Source organism: Tinamus guttatus, unplaced genomic scaffold (assembly GCF_059628265.1).
Source record: "Tinamus guttatus ecotype Peru unplaced genomic scaffold, ASM5962826v1 Tinamus_guttatus_pri_ptg000446l, whole genome shotgun sequence".
NCBI classification, from domain to species: domain Eukaryota; kingdom Metazoa; phylum Chordata; class Aves; order Tinamiformes; family Tinamidae; genus Tinamus; species Tinamus guttatus.
The window spans coordinates 484,933-505,597 of record NW_028288980.1 but is presented as its reverse complement, the minus strand read 5'-3'; the positions used below and the strand labels follow the sequence as shown (position 1 = coordinate 505,597).

The following is a 20,665-nucleotide window of genomic DNA, read 5'->3' as shown; positions in this document are numbered from 1 at the left end:
GCCCTGTCTTTCTATTTCTCTTTTTTTTTTTTTTTTTTTTGAAGCTCCAGTTTAGCATTTTTATTTTATAAAGGGGTGTTCAAAGGGTCTGCTGTGTGGTTGTTCTCTCCAGCTGGTGTTCAGTGGTGCCTCTTAACTGGCTTGAGAAATTACAAGAAAGGAACTGGATTCAAGGATATAGGGTACTAACTCCCTCATAGTCATTTATCCTGAAGGATGTGATGGCATGTGGCCTAAGGGATGCCTGAGGCTGCAGTATCCACAAGATTCAGCAAGGTAGAAGAACATTCAAAAGGATCGTGGTGGTTTATAGTCTGATCTATGTGGACACAGTCTTAACAAATGTTCATTTTTTTTCAATGTCCTCTTCTGAGCATGTTTTTTTTTTCACTTGTTTTTGTAAATGCAAAATCTATACAAGGTGGGGAAATTGCAGAACATTAAAGCTGACCATTTTTAAAGCTCTGCATACTGCACAATCAACAGAAACAAACAAACAAAAGCCTCTGGAAAAATCACCCTTGCCTCCTTTTTTATTATTATTATTTCTAGGTGTTCTAACAATATAATCAGGACAGATGTTCAGGTGAAACTATAATTTTTAGTAGATTTATTTCATTCTGATTGACTCTATTATTGCAGAATTTATTGACATAACAGTTGATTGAATTTGATCTGGTATTATGTATTTGGCATGTTTATTTCAGAACAACAAACAAAACTTTTTTGTCATTGTTGAATGTTTTTATTATCATTCTGTTGAATATCATTTTCATTGGAAACGTGGTCTAGATTTACAAAGGTTATGTAAAGTAGTTTCATATTACAAGATGAGTTTGTTGCCAGAATTAACATTAGTCTTGGCCACTAGTCTTGGCTATTGAAGGGGACACAGACATTAAGTTTTTCAATCAATATGCATGAGAAGAAAATATGTTAAAAATGTTTCATCTTTTGGACTCTCCTCCAGAAAGAAGAGTGATATGAATAAGAAGATTTCATACAAAACTCTGTTTAGTCTATTTAATTCTGGTTTTCTGCATTCTTTGTAAGTTTTTCAGAAGAATGCAGTGAAATAATTTTGCATATCATAGATGAAGGAAGCATACCTATTAACCAACTGTAGAGCAAGGAGGAAAATAAGCAGGCTAGGAAAAAGGAAGTGAATGGATTAAAATATTTCCATAAGGTATTTTTAGTGTTTATGATTGTTAAATATTATTGTTAATTATTAACAAAGTATATTTTTGATGTATATGTAATATGTTTATATGGAATACATGGCATGCTTCTTAGTTCTGGATTAATTCCACCTCTATTATCTTGTCTTTATCTATCCATTGATCTTAACTTTTTAGGCTATAGGTCAATGATAACGGCCAATCCAGACAGAGGACTCCTCTGACACAGTGGCTATATGATGCCAAATGCTGATCCAGCACATGCTCCTTCTGCCAATTCAAATTTAATCGGCACTTTTGAACCCCTTTTCTGAGAGGCTGCCTCTTCCTAGCAGGCTTGCGCAAAGCAGGTGTCTGTGTTCCACCTCTCCAAGGGGTGCTCGTCCTGCCGCAGATAGCTCCTGGCCAGCACGAGCTGCATCTCCTTTGCCCTGACTTGTCTCAGCAGCTCCGCACAAATTAATGCTGCTAGAGGACCTGCAGGTCAGAAGAGAAGTTGATGATAATGATAATGGATAAAATTTTATGATTTAATGATAGATTATTTCTTGATAACCATTCTGTCTTCTTCTTTTGTTTATTTATTTATTTTGTCATGGGAATAAATGTTATTTTGCCCTATAGCAGCAAATGTGTATTACTGAGAAAAAGATCAAAAACTTTACCTTCCATTTCTGCCTGAGAGAAATCTGCAGGCAAATGTTTCCTAAGGCAAATTTTTACACCAATTTTATTTGTCATCCCACTAAAAAGATCTCTCAAAAATATGCTTTTTGTTGTTTTGCTGCTTTCAGTGGCCAATTAAGTATCTTTGGACTTGATCCTGACACATGAAATTCTCTTTTCTAAAAGTTCTTAGCATTGTTGAGGGTGCTGAGGATAAGAACAGAACCTTCAATTACAATGGAAAACCACAGGGTGTTGAGGGCATAACTTTCTATGTTAACAGTTCTGGTTTTGGCCCTACTGTATTTTTCAGTTTTGTTTCTGTTCTTGTTTGTTTGTTTGCATGCTTGTTGGTTGGTTTGTTTTTCCAAGGAGCTCCTTTTCCACCATCTATAATCAGCAATCTCTTTCTGTGATTTCAGATTTTCATCTGGACCAACTACATGTCAGATGGCCTGTCTTTAAACAAAAATCAGACTAGTGCACAACTCTTGATTTCCTTGTTTTTCTCTTTTTGGATACAATGCATGTGGATATTATTGTTTATTATCCAAAATATGTTGGGAGTGGCTATGTAGAAAGGTGTTATGTTATCATCCAGGAAATAATCAGAATGTATTTAGTACAATTCTGTGGTAAAATTGTGGATTTTTTTTCAAGGCAAAGGAATAGTTTTGTATTTTATTAATTAAGTGATATATTTAAGGTGTGCAAATTTCACGGCTGTGTTCTGTATCAAATAGCAATTGGTTTTCTTATGTTCTTATATCATGCTTCCCTATTCTTCATATACCTCAGTGCAGAAATCCCTTGCTTCAATGTAATGAAACCGTTTTTCTAAAAAATATCTAATTATACACACACAGTATACATAAGTATGTAGGTGTACTGTATAGAATTTGTATGAGGTGAAAGTGTCTTTTAAGTTTCTTTTTATTTTTCTTCCTTTTTGAGCAAGTATTCATATTATTATCAGGAATATCTTATGCTTTTTGCTTAATTTTGTTGTCTTGTTACATTTTAGCATCCTGTAGTATCAGAAAAACAACTTGCTGAATAACATGCTGATTCAGACTGATTCAGATTTCTTCTTATGTTTACAAAATGTAAATTACAAGAAAGAAAAGAAGAAAACATTCTCTTATGCCTTAGATTAGATTTTTCAGCTCTGGAGAGATCAATCTCACAAAGCTTTTCTGGTGCCCAAAATGCTAGGAATTTTCCTAGCAATACTAAGAATTTTACTTACATGTTTGTTTTTGACGATTTCCAATCTTTCCTGATAAATTTCAGTCTGAGGTACTTTTGCATTTTAAATTTAGCATAAATGAATGCTATATTGTTCATGTGTTTTTCTAAGTAGTTGTGACTGTTAAGGAGCTGCTATATTTCATCTCATTAAGTAAGTTTTGGTTGTGAATCATGAGATCAGCTTGTAACATCCATAAATGAGTTTACATAATGCTTTGGATACTGGTAGACTGAGGACTATATATGTGGTGAACTTCCATGCTTCTTAAAGTCAAAAACAGGGATTTGAAAAGAAACCACAGAATTCTGAAAGAGAAACTAACACATCTGTTTCTGTTCCCTTGTTAAAGAAATTGTATCATTTGAAATTTCTAGGGTGAAAATTTTACAGATAATGGTATTTGCTCTGGAGAAGATTGAAGGATTTGGCTTTTCTTCTTATGACTGTGTGGGCCATGAATACTGTGACTTACTTCTTTATGAACTTCACAACTCACTTGAACCCCCTTTTAAGGAAGTAGCCTGAGTTGTACAGTGGAAGTCAAAAGTGGATGAAGAATTTTTTAAAATGATTGAAATACTTTTTAGGATATTCATCTTGATCTTACTGTCCTGCCTCAGAAGAGTCTGAACACAGGGAAACTGATACAAATATGGATAATGTAATTACTCATTTTCAACAGCTGTGAGAATTTGCTAGACATCAAACAACTTCCAGATCATGACCTACATTTTAACTTTTCATCTTGTGTTTTAAAACAAAGAGATTTTGTACACCATGACCTGGGACCCAAACTAGGACACAAAGTACACAGAGCATGTGCAGTGATGTTCCTCTGTAATCCCATGCTACTGCGTAAGAGCCATCAACTTGAGTCATGGCAGCAATGATTAAAAGCAGATTGTGGTCTTTTAGAGAATGTTGTGGATACTTTTCGGTTTGATTCAGCTTAAATTCCTCTCCACAGGCATCTCAGGAATGCTGGATCTCAGCAATAAATCAGTCTGATTGTGATGGAAATGCACATGAGCTTCTCTACACCAGACGTACAGCAGGGGTGTCAACTGCATGCATCCCAGCAATCCCCCTTTTTAGGTGGCTAATGTTAGGAAGGATGGAAGGCTTGCAATTGCTAAGAGCAGTGGGTTTTGGTGGTGGGTGAGATTTATGGCGTGGTTGTGCTCTTCCACCTCTTCGCATTGTTACTGATCATCAGAGAGAGTTTAGCAGTAGTCTTTCATTATGGCTTGCTATCCCTCAACTGCTGTTTAACCAAACTCTTCTGGCAGTGATTTTTCTGGTGCTTAGTCATGTTTAGCCATGATGTTAGGCCTTTCACTCAGGTAGTTCAGTCTTTGTTTGCTAACAGGCCTAATTTATTCCCCTTTAAAGCATGCTCTTCATGTATGGAGAAGGTTTTAAAATCCTGCATAGTTCCCCTGTTTCGTTTGAACTGAATATGCTCAGTTCAAGCCTCTTGTGCTAAACATGACATGAGTTATGCGTCCTCACCCATGGGAGTTGCATACTAACCTGCCTTGTTTATTTTTAGGAGGTCTTGGTTATGGACCCCAGTACAAGTCCATTGGAAAAGGCAGCTGCAACAATCTAGTAGTCACCAGCAGTCCCATGACAGTTCAACGGCTGGGACCTATTTCTCCTCCTGCTAATCAGGTCTCAACAGCTTGCAACCAGATCAGTCCTAGCTTACAGAGGTCTGTGGATGCTTCCAACCTGGGTGTACCTCCATCTGATACAAGGTCCTGAATTATTTTTTTTTTCTCTTTGGTGATTAAAAAGAATGGGGAATATTTTAATTCTGTTGCCATTTGAATGCAACCTTTTCTGATAATTGTAGTGGCCTAAGTGATGCTCTGTTATGTCATGGGAAATCAAACATAATGTAATTCACATTAACCATAAACAGACTAGTTTAGATAATTCAAAGGAAGTGTGAAATCTGTCTCCACATTTTCTATGCTTCATAGGGTTTTTTGTTAGATAAAGATTTTTCTAGTCACATAACCATGTTTTTCTACATAGGAAATAAATGACAGAAAATGCTGTGAGGAATGAAAGCTGATATACACCAAGTGTTAAATCTGTGGGGACAGTGACCTTGGTTTTTACGCTTACCAAAATTATGTTGGTGCCTATCAAATAATGCTAATGTCAAACTATGAAAAGTAAAATTCCCTGCTAACATTTGCCTCTTCTCATCAAGTACCATTTATTTTAAATGTTTAACTGGTCAACAGAATCAAGACCAGATCAGATCAATTGTGTCCAATCTACACTTAGCCATCAGTGTACTGCATCTCTCCCTATTACATCTGAAGGAGTATTTGGGTGCCTGAAAATTTGTCCATTTTCCCAGCTCCTGGGAGTAGTTAAGTAATAGTTAGGGCCCTTTTCTGTAAATCTTGCCTTTTTATATCACTGAACTGCATTTAATTATTTATAATTTAGTTTGTAAATACTGAAATATTTCTTGAGGTGATAACTGTCAGTATTACAGACACACAGGCGTGAGGGACACTTAGGGGGACACACACGGAAAATGTTCATTTAGACAATCTCCATAGTAGGCACATTGATGGATATTAGTTAAACATATTTTATATAGCATATCAGTTAAACATACAGTGGTAAAATATTCTAGTGTCACTTCGGAAGTTACCTGCTCACTTTTCCAGATATGACTTCTGTTGATTGAAGTAAATTTAACTTTCTTATTTAGTGAGAGTTTTTATTCTGAACACAATTTTTTACATAATTTATTACAAGGCAAGGAACAGTCTTGAAATGATTATGATTGATATTAAGTGGCAGAAAACCCTGTTATAATCTACTGTGAAATTTGAGTGTCATTTCTGTCATTTCAGTTGTGAAGACAAAGTCCCTTGGTACTCTTAATTTCTAACAATATAGAAAAATTCATTATGCCTCCTATATAAATGTGTTATGGTAAACTATTCATGGCTAAGCTGGTGAAAAATGCAAGGACATACATGTGAAGACAAAAATCAACATGATAATATGCAGATATCATGAATTGCTATCTGTCTGCTCAATAATCATAAATATTAAGTTTACTTGTATGATTCCAAACACTATCAGTTTTACATGATGGTATGGTAGTGTATACTATATCAAGATTGAGATAAACATTTTTGTTTCTACTTCAAAGAATTATTTACTAAGGGTGAACTGAAGCTGTAATTCTAGCAGTTCTGGGATCCATTGTCTCTTTGAATCTCTTTTAGTGTTTATTAATGAAATGTTAAAAAAATAAGAACTTGTCACACCAAAAATGTCCATTTCAGCAATTTTTCTGTCAAAAGAAGTTTTAATTTAGATTTTAATACATAGGTTGTAAAAACACAGAATTTTGATTTGTTTCAGCGTTAAAGCACATCAGCCTGAGCTGCTATTTTATTTTTCAAGCTTTTCAATTTATATATCCCACACATACACATTCTTTCATTGACTGAATGCTTCCCCTGGGCTGTACTGCTGAGGATGGATCATGTACTACATTCTGGCAGCTCAGTCAAACAGATTATTTGTTGAATTGACCCAGAACAAAATGTTTCATCTTGATTTATAGTGATGGAAAAAGTTGGCATAACTGGAGTTTTGCTGCAGATAACATCAGATTTTGGTATATAGTCCAAGAAGGATAAAACCTTCCACCCATCATTCAGGAAGTTTTTCAAACAACTTTTCAGAGGAGGTGGTCATGCTTCTTGAAAACAGATGTAATACTGCCATTCACTTTGATGTAAGTGAGAGAAGGACTTAGGAAAGAGCAAAGCGTTCTTGGCTAGTGAACAGAAGACATGCAAAACGATAAGAAAACATCTTTTAAGTCTTCTGGGCTTACTGTTAAGATTCTAGGTTATACTTGGGTGTGTGGCCTATGCACTTAGAGAAAAAACAGAAAGTAATGGCAGAAATCCCTTGTAAATATTCATAAAAGAGTCAGTTCCAAAGATACAAGTGGTTTAGATTACAGCAAGCACTCATGTGCCAATTAATACCATCTGAGAATCTGGCACCATGTTATATCTGGCTCTTCATTTTCATATTAATTGTATGTATCTTCTCCCTCAAAAAATGCTTACTTAGAGTGAGAGCTGGGTTTTAAAGAAATGGCTTTTGTTATGAGAAGTGGGTTTTTCAGTTAAATTGACTTTTGATTTTAGATGTTATGAGTTAATGCAGTTCTTTGCTGGCATGTGTATCCATTTACATTAGTAAACAGTAGTTTTTTAAATACCGCTGGTCCCACTACATATGTGAATATAATTCTTCTAAGTCTATAAGACTTGTTTCATTGATGCATGCTTTTTTCCCCTACTTGTAAAAAGGCGAAAATCTATTTTAAATTAACATGCTAACAAAGACCTACTTAGATTTATTTTACAGATGTAAATATATAACATAGGAAAAAATTAAACCCTACTTCTTTTTTTCTTGCTCTATTGCAGACTGACAATTTGTATTTAGGGGCACTGCATACAAGGATGTTTTAATTGCTCCTTAACAGTAACAAACTGTACTTTAACAGAGTTCGTTAATAATAGACCCAACAGCCCGAATCAATTCTTTTTCACAGATAATTACCACCTTTAGATCTATATCTCATACAAGATTAACCTGATACAGCCATCCTATTATTCTCATTTTTCTTAATACAACTTGTATTCAGCCATGTCATTATGCTTTTCTCTACTGTTCTGTATCAAAAGTGATATTTTGAAAGCACCACTGATTTCCATAACAGCACATTGTACAAATATTCAGTTCAGACAGGATGTTTCTTAGTTTTTCTGATACAGCAAACTGACAATGTGTAGCATGGGGAATTGTCTCAGAGCAAGACGCATTTGTCCATCTATCCCATAATTCACCCAGCAAGGCCAGGTGAAGTTTCAAGCTATGTTTTAGGTATCTTATGGGCTGTGTCTGTGTAGCCAGAGGATATGTGAGAGCCTCCTCTGCAGAAGTTCCCCTCCAGGTAAAAAGGACCAGTGTTGTAGCATTGGTTTCTGAAGTTCAAGCTTTCTTCCTTGATCTTGTCAGGAGCCGACCAAAGACATGGGCTTTGTTCTTGATGCACAGTCAGGCCCTTAAACCAAAATCACTGCAAATCCATTTCTCCTTTTTCATCTTTTTTGACTCCTGACCACTGGAAAATATTCTAATATATTGTAATTTTTTTATATATAATAATATTTATTTTAGGAAAAAAAAATCACACAAGTAGTGTTCATACTGTTAGGCAGAATAACATATCAAAGATGCCAGGAATTTTCAGCTGTTAACTGCGTGACTAGGGTTCAGTATCAGAAGTTATGGACATTTCTCTTGCCAGAATGACCTGACCTAGTGTTTTCACACATTCTCTCAACCTTGTTTATCTGGTTAAAAAATAATCCACAAATGTCACAAGTGAAAAGTTGACCTACCAAACAAAATCGTGTCAAGAACAGCTGATGTGATTTTAGCATTATTGGAAATTTGGTAATTATTAGTATATTCACCAGGAATCTCACGTGGTCAATTGTTTTGGGTCTGTTCTTGCTCTCCTGGGTTAACTAGTGGGATGTAGATCCCTAGTGTTTGCCTGCCACCAATACGTGAACTATGTAGTTTTATAAATCTCCACAGACGATGCAACCACTGCAGGAAGGACTGCTGTGCATATATAACTTGTTTCATTGAAGCATAAATACCAGTCTTGAGAGGTGCTCAAGCAAAAGGCCAGGCTGTGCCATCATTTGCAGATTATTACTAGTGCCATGTGTGGTTCAAACTCTGCCTTGAGAGTGAGCCTTTAATCAGATCTGTTACAGATCCGTATTTCCTGAAGCATTCTCTATAAAAAGAATATTACTATTTTTTTTTTCAAACTTGCTACCTAGTTTATCTTGAATAGATAACTTACTTCCTTGCGAAGAGGAAAAAATGGTAGAATTGCCTCCTGAAGATGTTTTCCGTAACAGTATGTATAATCGACATAAGGAAAAGATGAGATTTGTTTGTCTTGTTTTCTTTGCAGTACATAATTTATCTTTTAGAAACCTGAATTAGCAAAATAAAGCTGTGTAGTAAATATATATATACATAACTGTCTGTAAGAACTTACATAGGTGTATCTTATTCCTTCTGAATAGACTTATATGGCTTTTCTTTAGGCTGATGGCTGTAAATATTTCATTTTCATTTAATTTCATTTTTCATTTAAAGCTTTAAGAAATATTATTAAGAATTTAATGTTTATGGTACCTTTTGCCAATGTTAGTCCTTTCCTAAAGTTAATTTGATCTATTGAAGTCTTCTTATAGCAGCAGAAGCTCTTGGTGTGCCTTGTTTTCCGTGTGAGAAACTGAGCAAATGAGTGATTGAATAAATTGTCCGCCATCAAGTGATCAGATTTAGGAAAGAAACCATTTTTTTTTAGTGTACTTGATTTACCACTGAAATTCTGTGTTTCTTTAAAAGTTTATAAACATAGAGAATCCAAGAATTAACCCCAGAGCATAATCTGCAGCTACTTCCATGGCTGTGCAAAATTCAGGTATACCCGGATATGAGTCTGGTTCTTGTCACTGTTTGCAGCCCTCAGAAATATTAATTAATATCCCTGCCTCTGCCTGGTAGGAAGTCCAAGTCTGCCACAATACATAATTGAAACATAAAGAGAATATAATATATATATATAACTTATTTAATACATACATCACATGCAAACACACATATGTGTATAAAACATATATAACATATATCAACAAATATTTATGTTTATACATAACATAGATATGGTTTATATATTTATATGGTCTATATATTAACCACATAGAATAATGTGCCCTTTACCTAGAAGCCTCTTTTGAAGCCATGAACCAGGGACCCTAGGTTTCATGCATTTCCTATTCTCTACCTTTTTTTGTAGAAACCAGTGCTGTGGTGAGCTGAGTCCTTTTGTTAAGCTGCACATTAGACATTTGTATAAGCTTCTTTGGAGCTAAGTTTCCTAAAATTTCTAGGAATAGCCAATAATAACATTCAGTTATTTTTTTTTATTTGAACTACTGACTTGGAGGTAGATATTTCATTAAAAAAAAAAAAACTAAATAAATACCTTCAGCCAGTTCTTCTGCATTATATATATTTTTTTAAAGTTAGATTATCTGTAATTAATAATCCGGAACTATTTGTGTGCATCACAATTGGTAGTGTGATTTAGGTTAAACATTTATTCTTCATTAATCATTTTCCTTCCTTTGCGTTTAACACCGAAAATAGTAGACAGTCTTGCCAAAGCAATGTGAGTGCCATGCAAGGTGGGAATGTTGATGCTTTGCCCTCAGAAGCCCTGATTATTGTAGTAGTGTATCAAGAAGCTTCACAGCAGGAGCTTTTCTTCAAGAATCTTGAAGTTTTTGAGTTGGTTTCCTAAGTGTCCTTCTTACATGAGTACTGCCTGTGTGTGGCTGCTAAGTGAGCACAGAAACATTTGAATATGTAAAATCAGGGCAAACTTTTCTCACATGTGGCCCCCCTGTTATTATGCGACAGTGGAAAGAAACATCGTACAGCTCTATGAACTTTGAACTGCTAAGGTGTCTCATCACTGACTTGCTTATCACGCCTTTGTTGTAGGTCCCTCATGTCATGTGAGCTGCCGCTGAGCTTGTTGGAAAGTCAGTCAACTCTGAGTGTGAAGCAAGAGTGGTCACGTGGCTACCGGATACTCCCTTCCCTTCCACCCCACCAAGATTCTCAAAATGGCAATGAGCTAGAGGACCTGCTGAATTTTCCACCCAGAACATCCATGCCCAGTAACAGTGTCTCTAATTCATTGCCGTCCTACTTGCTTGGTGTAGAAAACAGCCATTCCCCTTACCTGAGCCCTCGCCACTCCTCAAGCCGGCCGCAGTCCTCCCGCTCCAAGAAGAGGGCACTCTCTCTCTCCCCTCTCTCTGATGGCATTGGGTTCGATTTCAACACCATCATCCGCACATCCCCAACCTCTCTGGTTGCCTACATCAACGGCTCTAGGACATCACCAGCTAGCATCTCCCCACAACCTGAAGTCTATGGACATTTTCTGGGGGTGAGGGGGAGCTGCATTGCCCAAGCTTGCTCCATTCCCAACACCCACAAAGGCCTTCTTGTGGCTAACGGAAACATCACCCTTCCAGGCTACTCTGAGAGTGGTGCTGCTGAGTACCAGCGAATGCAGCAACTAGAGCAAGCGAGCCTGCCGTTGGCAGCCTTGAGCAACATGGCGGTGCAGCACGGCGCGCCTCCCACGGACAGTCAGCCTGCAGGTGCCTTGAAAAGTGAACGGCAAGATGATTTCTCTGGCCGGGCAGCTGAGGTACCTCCTCTCCCACTTCTTTTACCACCGCAGGGCCCGCCACCCCCATACCATGCACATCAGCACCGGCATCCACACAACCTCCTTGGCCTCCCACACCCTGCGGCCTCGGCTGCCACCCCAGGAGCACTGCTAGATGAGGACGGTGATCTGGATGATGTGAGTGGCAAGCACTACTGCCGTTGGGTTGAGTGCAGTGCGCTGTATGACCATCAAGAGGACCTTGTGCGGCACATAGAGAAGATCCACATAGACCAGAGGAAGGGAGAGGATTTCACGTGCTTCTGGGCAGGATGCCCGCGGAGGTACAAGCCATTCAATGCCCGCTACAAGCTGCTGATTCACATGAGAGTCCACTCAGGAGAGAAGCCGAACAAATGCACAGTAAGTCTGAATTCTCTCTCCTGTCAGCAAAGCAGAAACTTGGGTTTAGTCCTGAAAACGCAGAGTCGTTTTAATTCTGCCTTTATTTCTACTAGTTTATCTGAAGGAATGACTGCTTTATCTTTTCACCTAGATAGAAAGGAAGAGTATTCTTTAACTTGATGTCTACCAACAGATAATGTTAGAAGAGATTTTATTTTCTAAATAAATTTTCTAAACTTTTAATATAAACTCCAAAAGTCATGGAATAGACCTTCATGAAGCACACAGTAGGTACCAACAGAGTCCGAACTTTCATGAACCCTGCATGGGGAAAGAACGGTTCAATGCTGCAGAATATATGGCATTTTATCCAGAAATAGACTTGCATCATGTCAAGCCTTTCTCACTTGAGGAGATGTTAGGATCTTGCTTAATGTTGCCATGAGAAACTGAGAAAGTTTGGTGTTTTTTAAAGTGGTCATTTGTTTCTTGGTCATTACAGAAAACACACACCCCAAAGCTCAGTTTCCCTATGTAGGTAGGAGTAAAGTACGTGACAGGATTTCTGTGCTTACAGGCTCTACCAGTGATCACTCAACCCCAAAAGCCATGTTTCTTTTCATGCTGTTTTGCTTCACTGCAAGTCATCTTCTCACATATGTAAACACATACAGGAACCATTGAGTCAATAAACCCTATGTTGGACTTATTTTTGGACTCCAGTGAGCCCTTTATAATCTCTGTAGTTTAAATTCTTGATTTGCCCCATATGTAAATTAATATAACAATATATTTTGAATGATGATTAGCTTACTCAATGTGCATTTAGCATGACAGAAGACAGCCTCACTGACCTTGTTTCCATTCCTCAGCTTAACCAAAGCAAATAATGAATATATATATTCTAGAAGCAACTGCTGAAAATATCTTTTTCTCTCACTTTTTGTACTTTATAGTGCCAATCTTGTTCAAGAAGAACAGATATTTTCCCAGATCTTGGTATTGAGTTTAAAGGGACTGATAGAGAACATGTTTCTGAGGACCAGCTAGTTATGTCACCGCACTTGGGAAGACTCTTTTTATCCTCGCTTTTGTCACACCAGAGCCTGAACCTGTAGTCTCTGCCTTTGAGTATTTTCTTTTCTGTTATGTTATATTCTCTTTTCTGATCTCTGGATCTATGGGATCTGATTTACGGTTAAAACCAGTTCCCCTTCAGGGGTTCCTCTTACCAGCTTTATCACGAGTAAGGAGGAAGAAAGAATTATTAGGGGCCAGAAAAGTAACTTTTTCTAGAGTAAAATAGAAAAAAATGAAACAAACATCAGGAGAAGAGTGAGGAGAGACCATTGTATTAAGAGAGTGGGCAGAAACAATGAAAGAGCACAGAAGAAAGAGTAATGCAAGTGTCCAGAACGTTTCTAGTAGGAGAAATATGATGCGGGATTCAGTAAGGCTGGAGAATGCATTGCATTAGTAGCACCCTTAGCTGCCTATCCTACCTGTTCGGAAGGGATGCATACAATAACTTTCTCCTTAGAGCCCAAAATTGATGCTGAAATGCAACTAATGGTTAAGATAAAATTAGTAACATTTGCCAGCAGTTGGCACACAACACTATTGGAGGCTCACTCAAGTTTTCCTTTATGCTAGAAAGGAAATAGATTTTTGTGATAGCTGTGGAAACCCAGTGGTAACAATTGGCAAATGCTCATGTTCTGCTTTCTTTGGCTATACCTGTCAGCTTATTTTATGCTTTGTATTCCTTCTTTTATAGCAGATATTTTTTGTGCTTAAAGCTCAGTTGTCAAGTGCTGTATTTAATTAACTTTGTCTTTTGCTAGGCAAACTATTGTGTTAAATTTACAGTATTTACTCTGGTGAAAATAGCGACAGCATATTGTTATAGATTTCAGACTCTTTCTGTACAATTTACATTCAGGTACAATATGAATACTTGGCACTTCAAACGGAACACTTTTTTTTTTTTTTTTTGGCATTCAGTAAGTCCTGAGATGTTTTTCAGCACAATATCAGCTAATAGTATATTTTGAAGTATAAGAAAATAATGCCAATGACAGCTTTTTTTTTTTCTTTTTACCACAGCTGATTGATGTATTTTCAACAAATAAAATTATCAGTGGTAATTCAGCTGGTGAAATGACCATTAATGAGATTTGGAACAGAATCAGTAGAACGTGTTTTAAGTATTGAAAATGTCTTATGTTTCAGAAGATATCCTATGATGCATCAACTTACTAAGCACAGAAAACAGAAGGTCTGGTTAAAAAAGGAGTATAAAACATAAAACACTTGCATAATGTTTATACAAGGCAAAATTGAGTATCTTGGTGTAAGCACATGTTTAGATACATGTGTACACTATCTGAGGAACATCTGTGCAGAAGATAGAAGAGGTGTTTTTCAGACTATTGACATTGATTTCCAAACAATCAGAGTTTTAATTAATGTTTGTAACCCACTACAGAGAACTTTGGAGCCATCTAAGTCGGAAGGTTTATCTGTGAATACAGGTTTTCAAAAAAAATGTTGAGAATTAATTATCATAGTACACTTCTGTGTTTATTCGTTCACAGCAACTAAGAAATGGAGAAATACCACATACTTTTCTGTGCACTTGTGTTTCCATTACTAAGTATGTCACAAACCAAAGCTAATATATCCTGAAGGATTTAGAGATACTAAGGTTTTCAAGGAAAACATTTTTTGAGCATTCAGATTTAGCTGAAGATGTTTTTACTCATATTTAAGAGGATCTATGTGATTTAATGTTTAAAGAGTCACAAGAAGGGATCCAGAGCTGTAAGGTCAGTGAACTTCTTCCAGGCAGAATCACTGTGTGGTTCCCTTGATTTATGTAACACATTTCAAACACAGTTCACACATCTCTGGGCACTGCAGCCCAAACACTGAGGGAAATAAGAATCTTGGACTCAGATGTTACCAGTAAAGCTCATGTAGTCAGGCTCTGTAATAACCCTGCAGTTGCTGTTGATCCTTTATTAAGAAGGGCTGAGTAACTGCTTTAATACTGATTTAATGCCTCCACATCGTCTGGATTTCACAGCATAACAGAATGATTGAGGTTGGCATTGACCTCTAGAGATCATGTAGTCCAACCCCTTGCTCCAGTAGGGACACCCAGAGCACGTGGCACAGGGTGGCATCCAGGGGGGTTTGGAAGATCTCCAGAGAAGGAGACTCCACAACCTCCCTGGGCAGCCTGTTCCAGGGCTCTGTCACCCTCACAGGAAAGAAGTTCTTCCTCACATGGAGATGGAACTGCCTGTGTTTCAACTTGTACCCATTGCCCCTTGTCCTGTCACCGCCACCACGGAGAAGAGTTTGGCACCATCCTCTTTACAGTCTCCCCTCACATGTTTGTACATGTTCATAAGATCCCCTCTCACTCTTCTCCAGGCTCAGCTCACTTAGTCTTTCCGAAAGCAGCTACATGGAAACGAGGAGTTCTTCTGAGGCATGCTCACTGTGAAGGTATGGTCTTAGCCTGGCCAGACTATAGATTGAGCCGGAAATCCCAAAAAAGGGCTGCTGAGGGTACTGTAAACTTTTAATTTAGCACTGCCATGGGACACAAGTCAGATCTGTAAAATGCACATGGTTTTGCTATGTATTGTTAGAGTAACATAGCAATTGTTTTCTGGTTTTGCCTTTATCTACTCAGGGTGATTGTTTTTTCTGTCTATTAAAAGACTATTTTGATTTAGGTTCAATACTTCCGTACTGTCATTTCTAAAGATATATTGTGACTTTATTCCTTGAACTCTCAGCTCTAGGGAATTATCATGCATCATTGCAAAGTTCAAGATCATGAGTGAATCATTTAGGAAGATTTCACTGTGGTAAGGAATTCTATTTTAAGGTCCGTTTCTACATGTATTACTGAAATGTAATGTTCGTCGTCTGTTCATAATGTAGCTTGCTTGATACAAAGAGTCATTATAAATAAATCCCTGCCTCTCTTTTTTCCCTCTTTGAATACTTGCTATTGGTCATAAACTGGCACAAGCTCAACAGAAGGGTGACAGTGTGCCTTGCTGGGTACATTTCTATAAATACACTGAAACAAAATTAAATAGCTTTGGCTCTTAGTTATGTTCTTGCCTGGTTAGCACTTGCAGAGTTACTGCCAAGGATGATCAGATGTAAACATCATGCAATTCTTCTTCAAGGTCTGTTGTATTGCTGATGGATGTATTTTCCTAGTACCATTCAGATTTCTGTTTTACAAAATGACAGCTGTGCAAACAAGCTTACCTCCACTGACAATAAAAAAATCATTGATTCTGAATAGGAGCCCCCACACAATAGGGAAAGACAAGGCCCTTTTTTTTGTTTCATGAAAAAAGTACTTTGCCTGCTTAGAAAAATGCCTAAGTTTCTTTCCAGTGGCTTTACACAATAGGTATGATGAAGTTTCAGCCCTCTGATCTTACAATTTTCAAGTGATTTGGTCACACTTGCCAAACCTTGCTTCAGATGTTTAATAGTAATCTGTTGCAGAATTTGTATGTGGCATACCTACACACTTTTTTTTTTTTTTTTTGGTCTAAAGGAGTGGGTCATGCAGTCATAAACTTAATTATGGAATATTGTGTTGAGACCACTGGGGTTACTGAGACTGCTCAGCTCTGATTGACTGACAAAGAAGATGCCTGTTTTTTGACTGTGTAGGCCATTCTGGTGGGATATTTTGTGTAAATCAAGGATATCAGCTGCTAAGGGCAACACAGATTTTACACCTGCACCAATGAAACAGGCCAACTATGGCAGAACACATGGGTTAAAGGAATAGTGTAGAGATCATTGTTATTGATAGCTCTGGCACAGTGATTTGAAATATGCAACTATGTCACAGTGCTTTCCCACACTATGTATTCGGTGAAATGAATCACTGTGAAACATGAGCTGGGAGCACAGCATCTATACAGATCAGCAGAGACTTTGGCTCCAAATTAAAAGCAAATATCAAGCATCCTCAATTTTGCTGATCCATTAACTGTGAGATAGTCTCAAAACTTTTTGCCTAATCTATGGGAAGTGTCATTTCCTCTGAAGACAGAGATGTGGTAACCCAGGTCCCCAGTATCACTGTTGGTGAAAGGCCACTGAATGCAACTTTTATCCCAAGTAATGAGTTTATTCCCATTATTTGTATTATCACACATCTTGAAAAAATCAGTTTTAGGTGATGGAAATGCATCTCCTCCCCTGTTCTCGGGCCACTCACAGGAAAAAGCTTTAGAGTTAATTCTGTTCCTTTATTTCTTTTGTACTTGTCATATGCCACATACATAGTGATCACATATTGCAGATAGTCTGCAAGGCTTGGAAGATAATTGGGAAATGCTCACCACAGCAGATACTTCTTAATCTCCTTATTTCTTATACTTCTTTCATCATTTAATACCTGTTTACACTGTTGGCTTTTGCCATCACATCCTAAACAGTCTTCACGTAGGAAAAAAAAAAAGAAATGTAAAATTATCTAAAGTATTATACAAAGTTGTACTGGAAATTGTTAAATGTTAGATTTGCATAGGAAAGACTTACCTGTTTCAGGAAGGCTAAGACAGGAAATGATGCATGTATCCCAGGAAAGGAATACCATGCTATTTATATTATTTATTTCCTGTGAGGATTTTCATCCATAGCAGTCTGAAGGATAAGTTAAAATGCTTTCTCCTCTGGTCCTGTATTCTGCTGGTTCCAGTAACACCAGCAAAGTTGCAAGCAATATTAAAAACTTCTGTGGCCACTTATATGTCTTTAAACTGTTAATGTAAAGAGCTGATGAATGGTTGACGAAGTTAAGAAAAAGTGGTCTTCCTTTTAGGATTACTATTAGAAGATAGGTAATTTCTGAAAGTGATAAAAATATTCACCTTAACATCAAACGCTTAGATGAACAAGTAGTTTTTAAACATCAAATATTACCCATGCTGCGAATGTGCAGTCATGAGATTGAAAGTCCAAGATGGGGCAGAAACCTCAATTGCTGTCTCTAAAAGAAAGAGAGCCCCACTTTTTCTGCTCTATCTCCTGTGAGGCTTTAAACATTTCAGAGGCAAATAGTTAACTGTTCCCGTAATGTGGCCACCCAGGCCAAGTAAGTTGAATGGATCGGAGAGGGAAATGTCAGCAACGCTTGGAACAACTGATGAAAAGTATTCGTTAGCTCAGGTGGAGTTTCTCAAGCCATTGTTTTATTATTCAAGAAAAATTAATGAGATACAGCCTGCCAAATGTGCAGGTGCATGGTATGTGACCCATTCACCTATATCACAGGGAATCCATCCTGGGAAATGTGAAGTTTGACTTCATTTGCTCTCCCCACAGCTGCGTTTGTAAGAGTCCACAGGTAGATTTTAAAGGTGTTTCAAATTCTCTGAAAATTTTTTGTTTTGTCTCATTTTGCTACACAAGGTGTATGCAAGCAGGCATTTTGAATTTTGTTGGTGGCAGTTTCAGAAAGCTGCACTTTTCATCTCTTATAAATACCTCCTCATAAAATATATTCTGTATAAAACATTTAGGCTCCACTTAATGGATATTAGAATAGCCAATCAGATATCTGAATTTTGGCAACCTGATCACTATATGGTCTTCATGGTTTGTGGTAATGAAAATGTTAGCCTTACTTGATGCCGTAGTTGAGGCCCATTGTTTTAAGTGGCAATATTTCAGAATTTTTGTGTGTTTTTTCTCTCATCTGCTTGGGGAATCTGGTATAGAGATGATGGACAGAACATTGATTAGGTTGCTAAAGGTCTATTGAAAAGTCATCCAGTTTTAGAACATTACAAATATCTAAGTTTCAAAACATTGTTTCATAGAGATAAGATATTTGCGAAACTTGGGCGATTAAGAACTACATAAACAAAAAGCAAATAGCAAATATCGCAGTAGGCTCTGGGAATAACTAAAGCAGACTGTGATAGAGTTTTAGGCATGCATCTAATCTTGCTACGTTTGCTCTGAAATTCCAGTTGCTTATTGGAATTGTACATTTTATTTTAAGTGGCAGAGCAACAAATGCTGTGCTATCACTTGATTTTGCCACTTCTCTTCAACATCATTCCCTTTTATCTAAATCTTCATGTATCCACTTAAAAACTCTTCAATTTATTAAGACATACAACATATACTCTCCACTTCTAAATTAAAATCTGACATCAACCACATCAAAGCATTCCTAAATGTGTAAGCTTTTTCAATGTTTGCTGTACAAACCTATCACGTGGTAAACTTGTTTCAAAATGTAAGGTAAGATTTTCCAGTAAGTTGTAAATATATATATAAAAAAAAAAGCTTCTGTTTTTCAGTAAAATAGAGAGCCACAAAATTGATTTCTCACTTTGGACAAGAGGCCGTCTAGTGAAATGACAGCAACATGTATAAGTGGCTTTTCCTCACCTGCTGCTGCACAATAGTAACTAGGAAACTCAGCTGGCACTGAAGTAGTATTGATTGCTGACTTTTTCAAAAGGCATGTCTGCATTGTGTTCTGTCTGTTCAAAGAAAATGTTGTAAAGGCCTTAGTTTGAAGCCAATTAATCTCTTGGAGCACTTTGTTTTCCTGATTCCATTGCCAGATGTACTGTCCAGGTACAAGCCACTTTTTGTTGTGAATAAAGAGACTTAGCTGATAAAGCACTTTATTATGTTTCTCTGCTGCAAAGTACATTGATCTTGCTCATGGAAAATACTAGTACTTTCTCTTTTGTGAACCATACCTCTATTTTTCCAGTAATTGTTGTCTCCGACTTAGATCTCATTAGGATTATGCCAAGGTCACTGAATGGCATGTCAGTTTAATTACCGTGGCTTTCAAGCTGAACAGCTCTGACTCACCGGTAGGAATTCACAGTTTGGTAAATGAACAATCCGAAATCCTCGTCGGGATGCGAGTTGGCCGGGCACCGAGTGGAGACGCTCCTGTGGGCTCCCACAAGCTGCGCTCACCCGCGGTGCAGCGGGACGGAGCCTCCCGCACTGAGAGCGACTCGCATCCCGGCGAGCGCTGCGCGTCCACACACTGTTTCATGATGGGATCTTAAGCTGTTCATGGATGGCCAGGATTCCTCTTATCCCTGCTGAGCAGCTGGGGGAGGGTGGTGAGATGTGATATGTGTCCGCTACCCCCAAAGGAGGGCATTTGTTAACAACCAAATGACTTGTCCGCGGTGAGATGCAAAAGTTTCATAACTCGTGAACACCCTACAGATGACTTGATGTGATGTGTGTCCATCCATCGAGTTAAAGTCTGTTTCCTAAGGAAAAGCATAAGCAGACGCCATGCACTTCTCCAGAAGTTTCTGTGTGTTAGAAAAATCATATAATTATAAAATGGATCCCTTTGATCCTTTTCCAGATAGATGATGTGGGCCACATAGGAATTCTTTTTTTTTTTTTTTTTTTCTGAGATGCAGCTCCCATTTATAGTGGTCTCTGTTTTGTTTGTTTGGGTTTTGTTTTTGTTTTGCTTTGTTTTTTTAAACTCTGTTCTAAACTGTCATCTGCATGTATTACAGATCAGACTACCACGTGTGTCTCCAATGTAATTGTCTTTACTGTCCTTTCCAAGGTCTTTTGCTGTAGCATTTACTTTCATGAACAACATCAGATGGACCTAATAAAAATACAAGAAGCAGAACTTATAATCAGATTGTCTTTTCCTGCACTCCTGAGCAGATATATCAACAATTTTGTTTATTCTTAGAGTCTTACCGTTTATTAAGATTTGAGCAGAATTAACTCATAAGT

At 37.5% G+C, this 20,665-nt stretch overlaps 1 protein-coding gene across 1 annotated transcript in view; it reads left to right on the top strand.

The window, feature by feature from the left end:
* The window catches only part of GLIS3 (GLIS family zinc finger 3), a 124,708-nt gene that overhangs the window by 23,811 nt on the left and 80,232 nt on the right, over positions 1–20,665 (top strand). The window contains exons 2-3 of the mRNA XM_010223129.2: positions 4,652–4,859; positions 10,771–11,875. Coding sequence (XP_010221431.2) covers positions 4,652–4,859; positions 10,771–11,875 — 1,313 coding nt within the window. The remainder of the gene's footprint in view (positions 1–4,651; positions 4,860–10,770; positions 11,876–20,665) is intronic.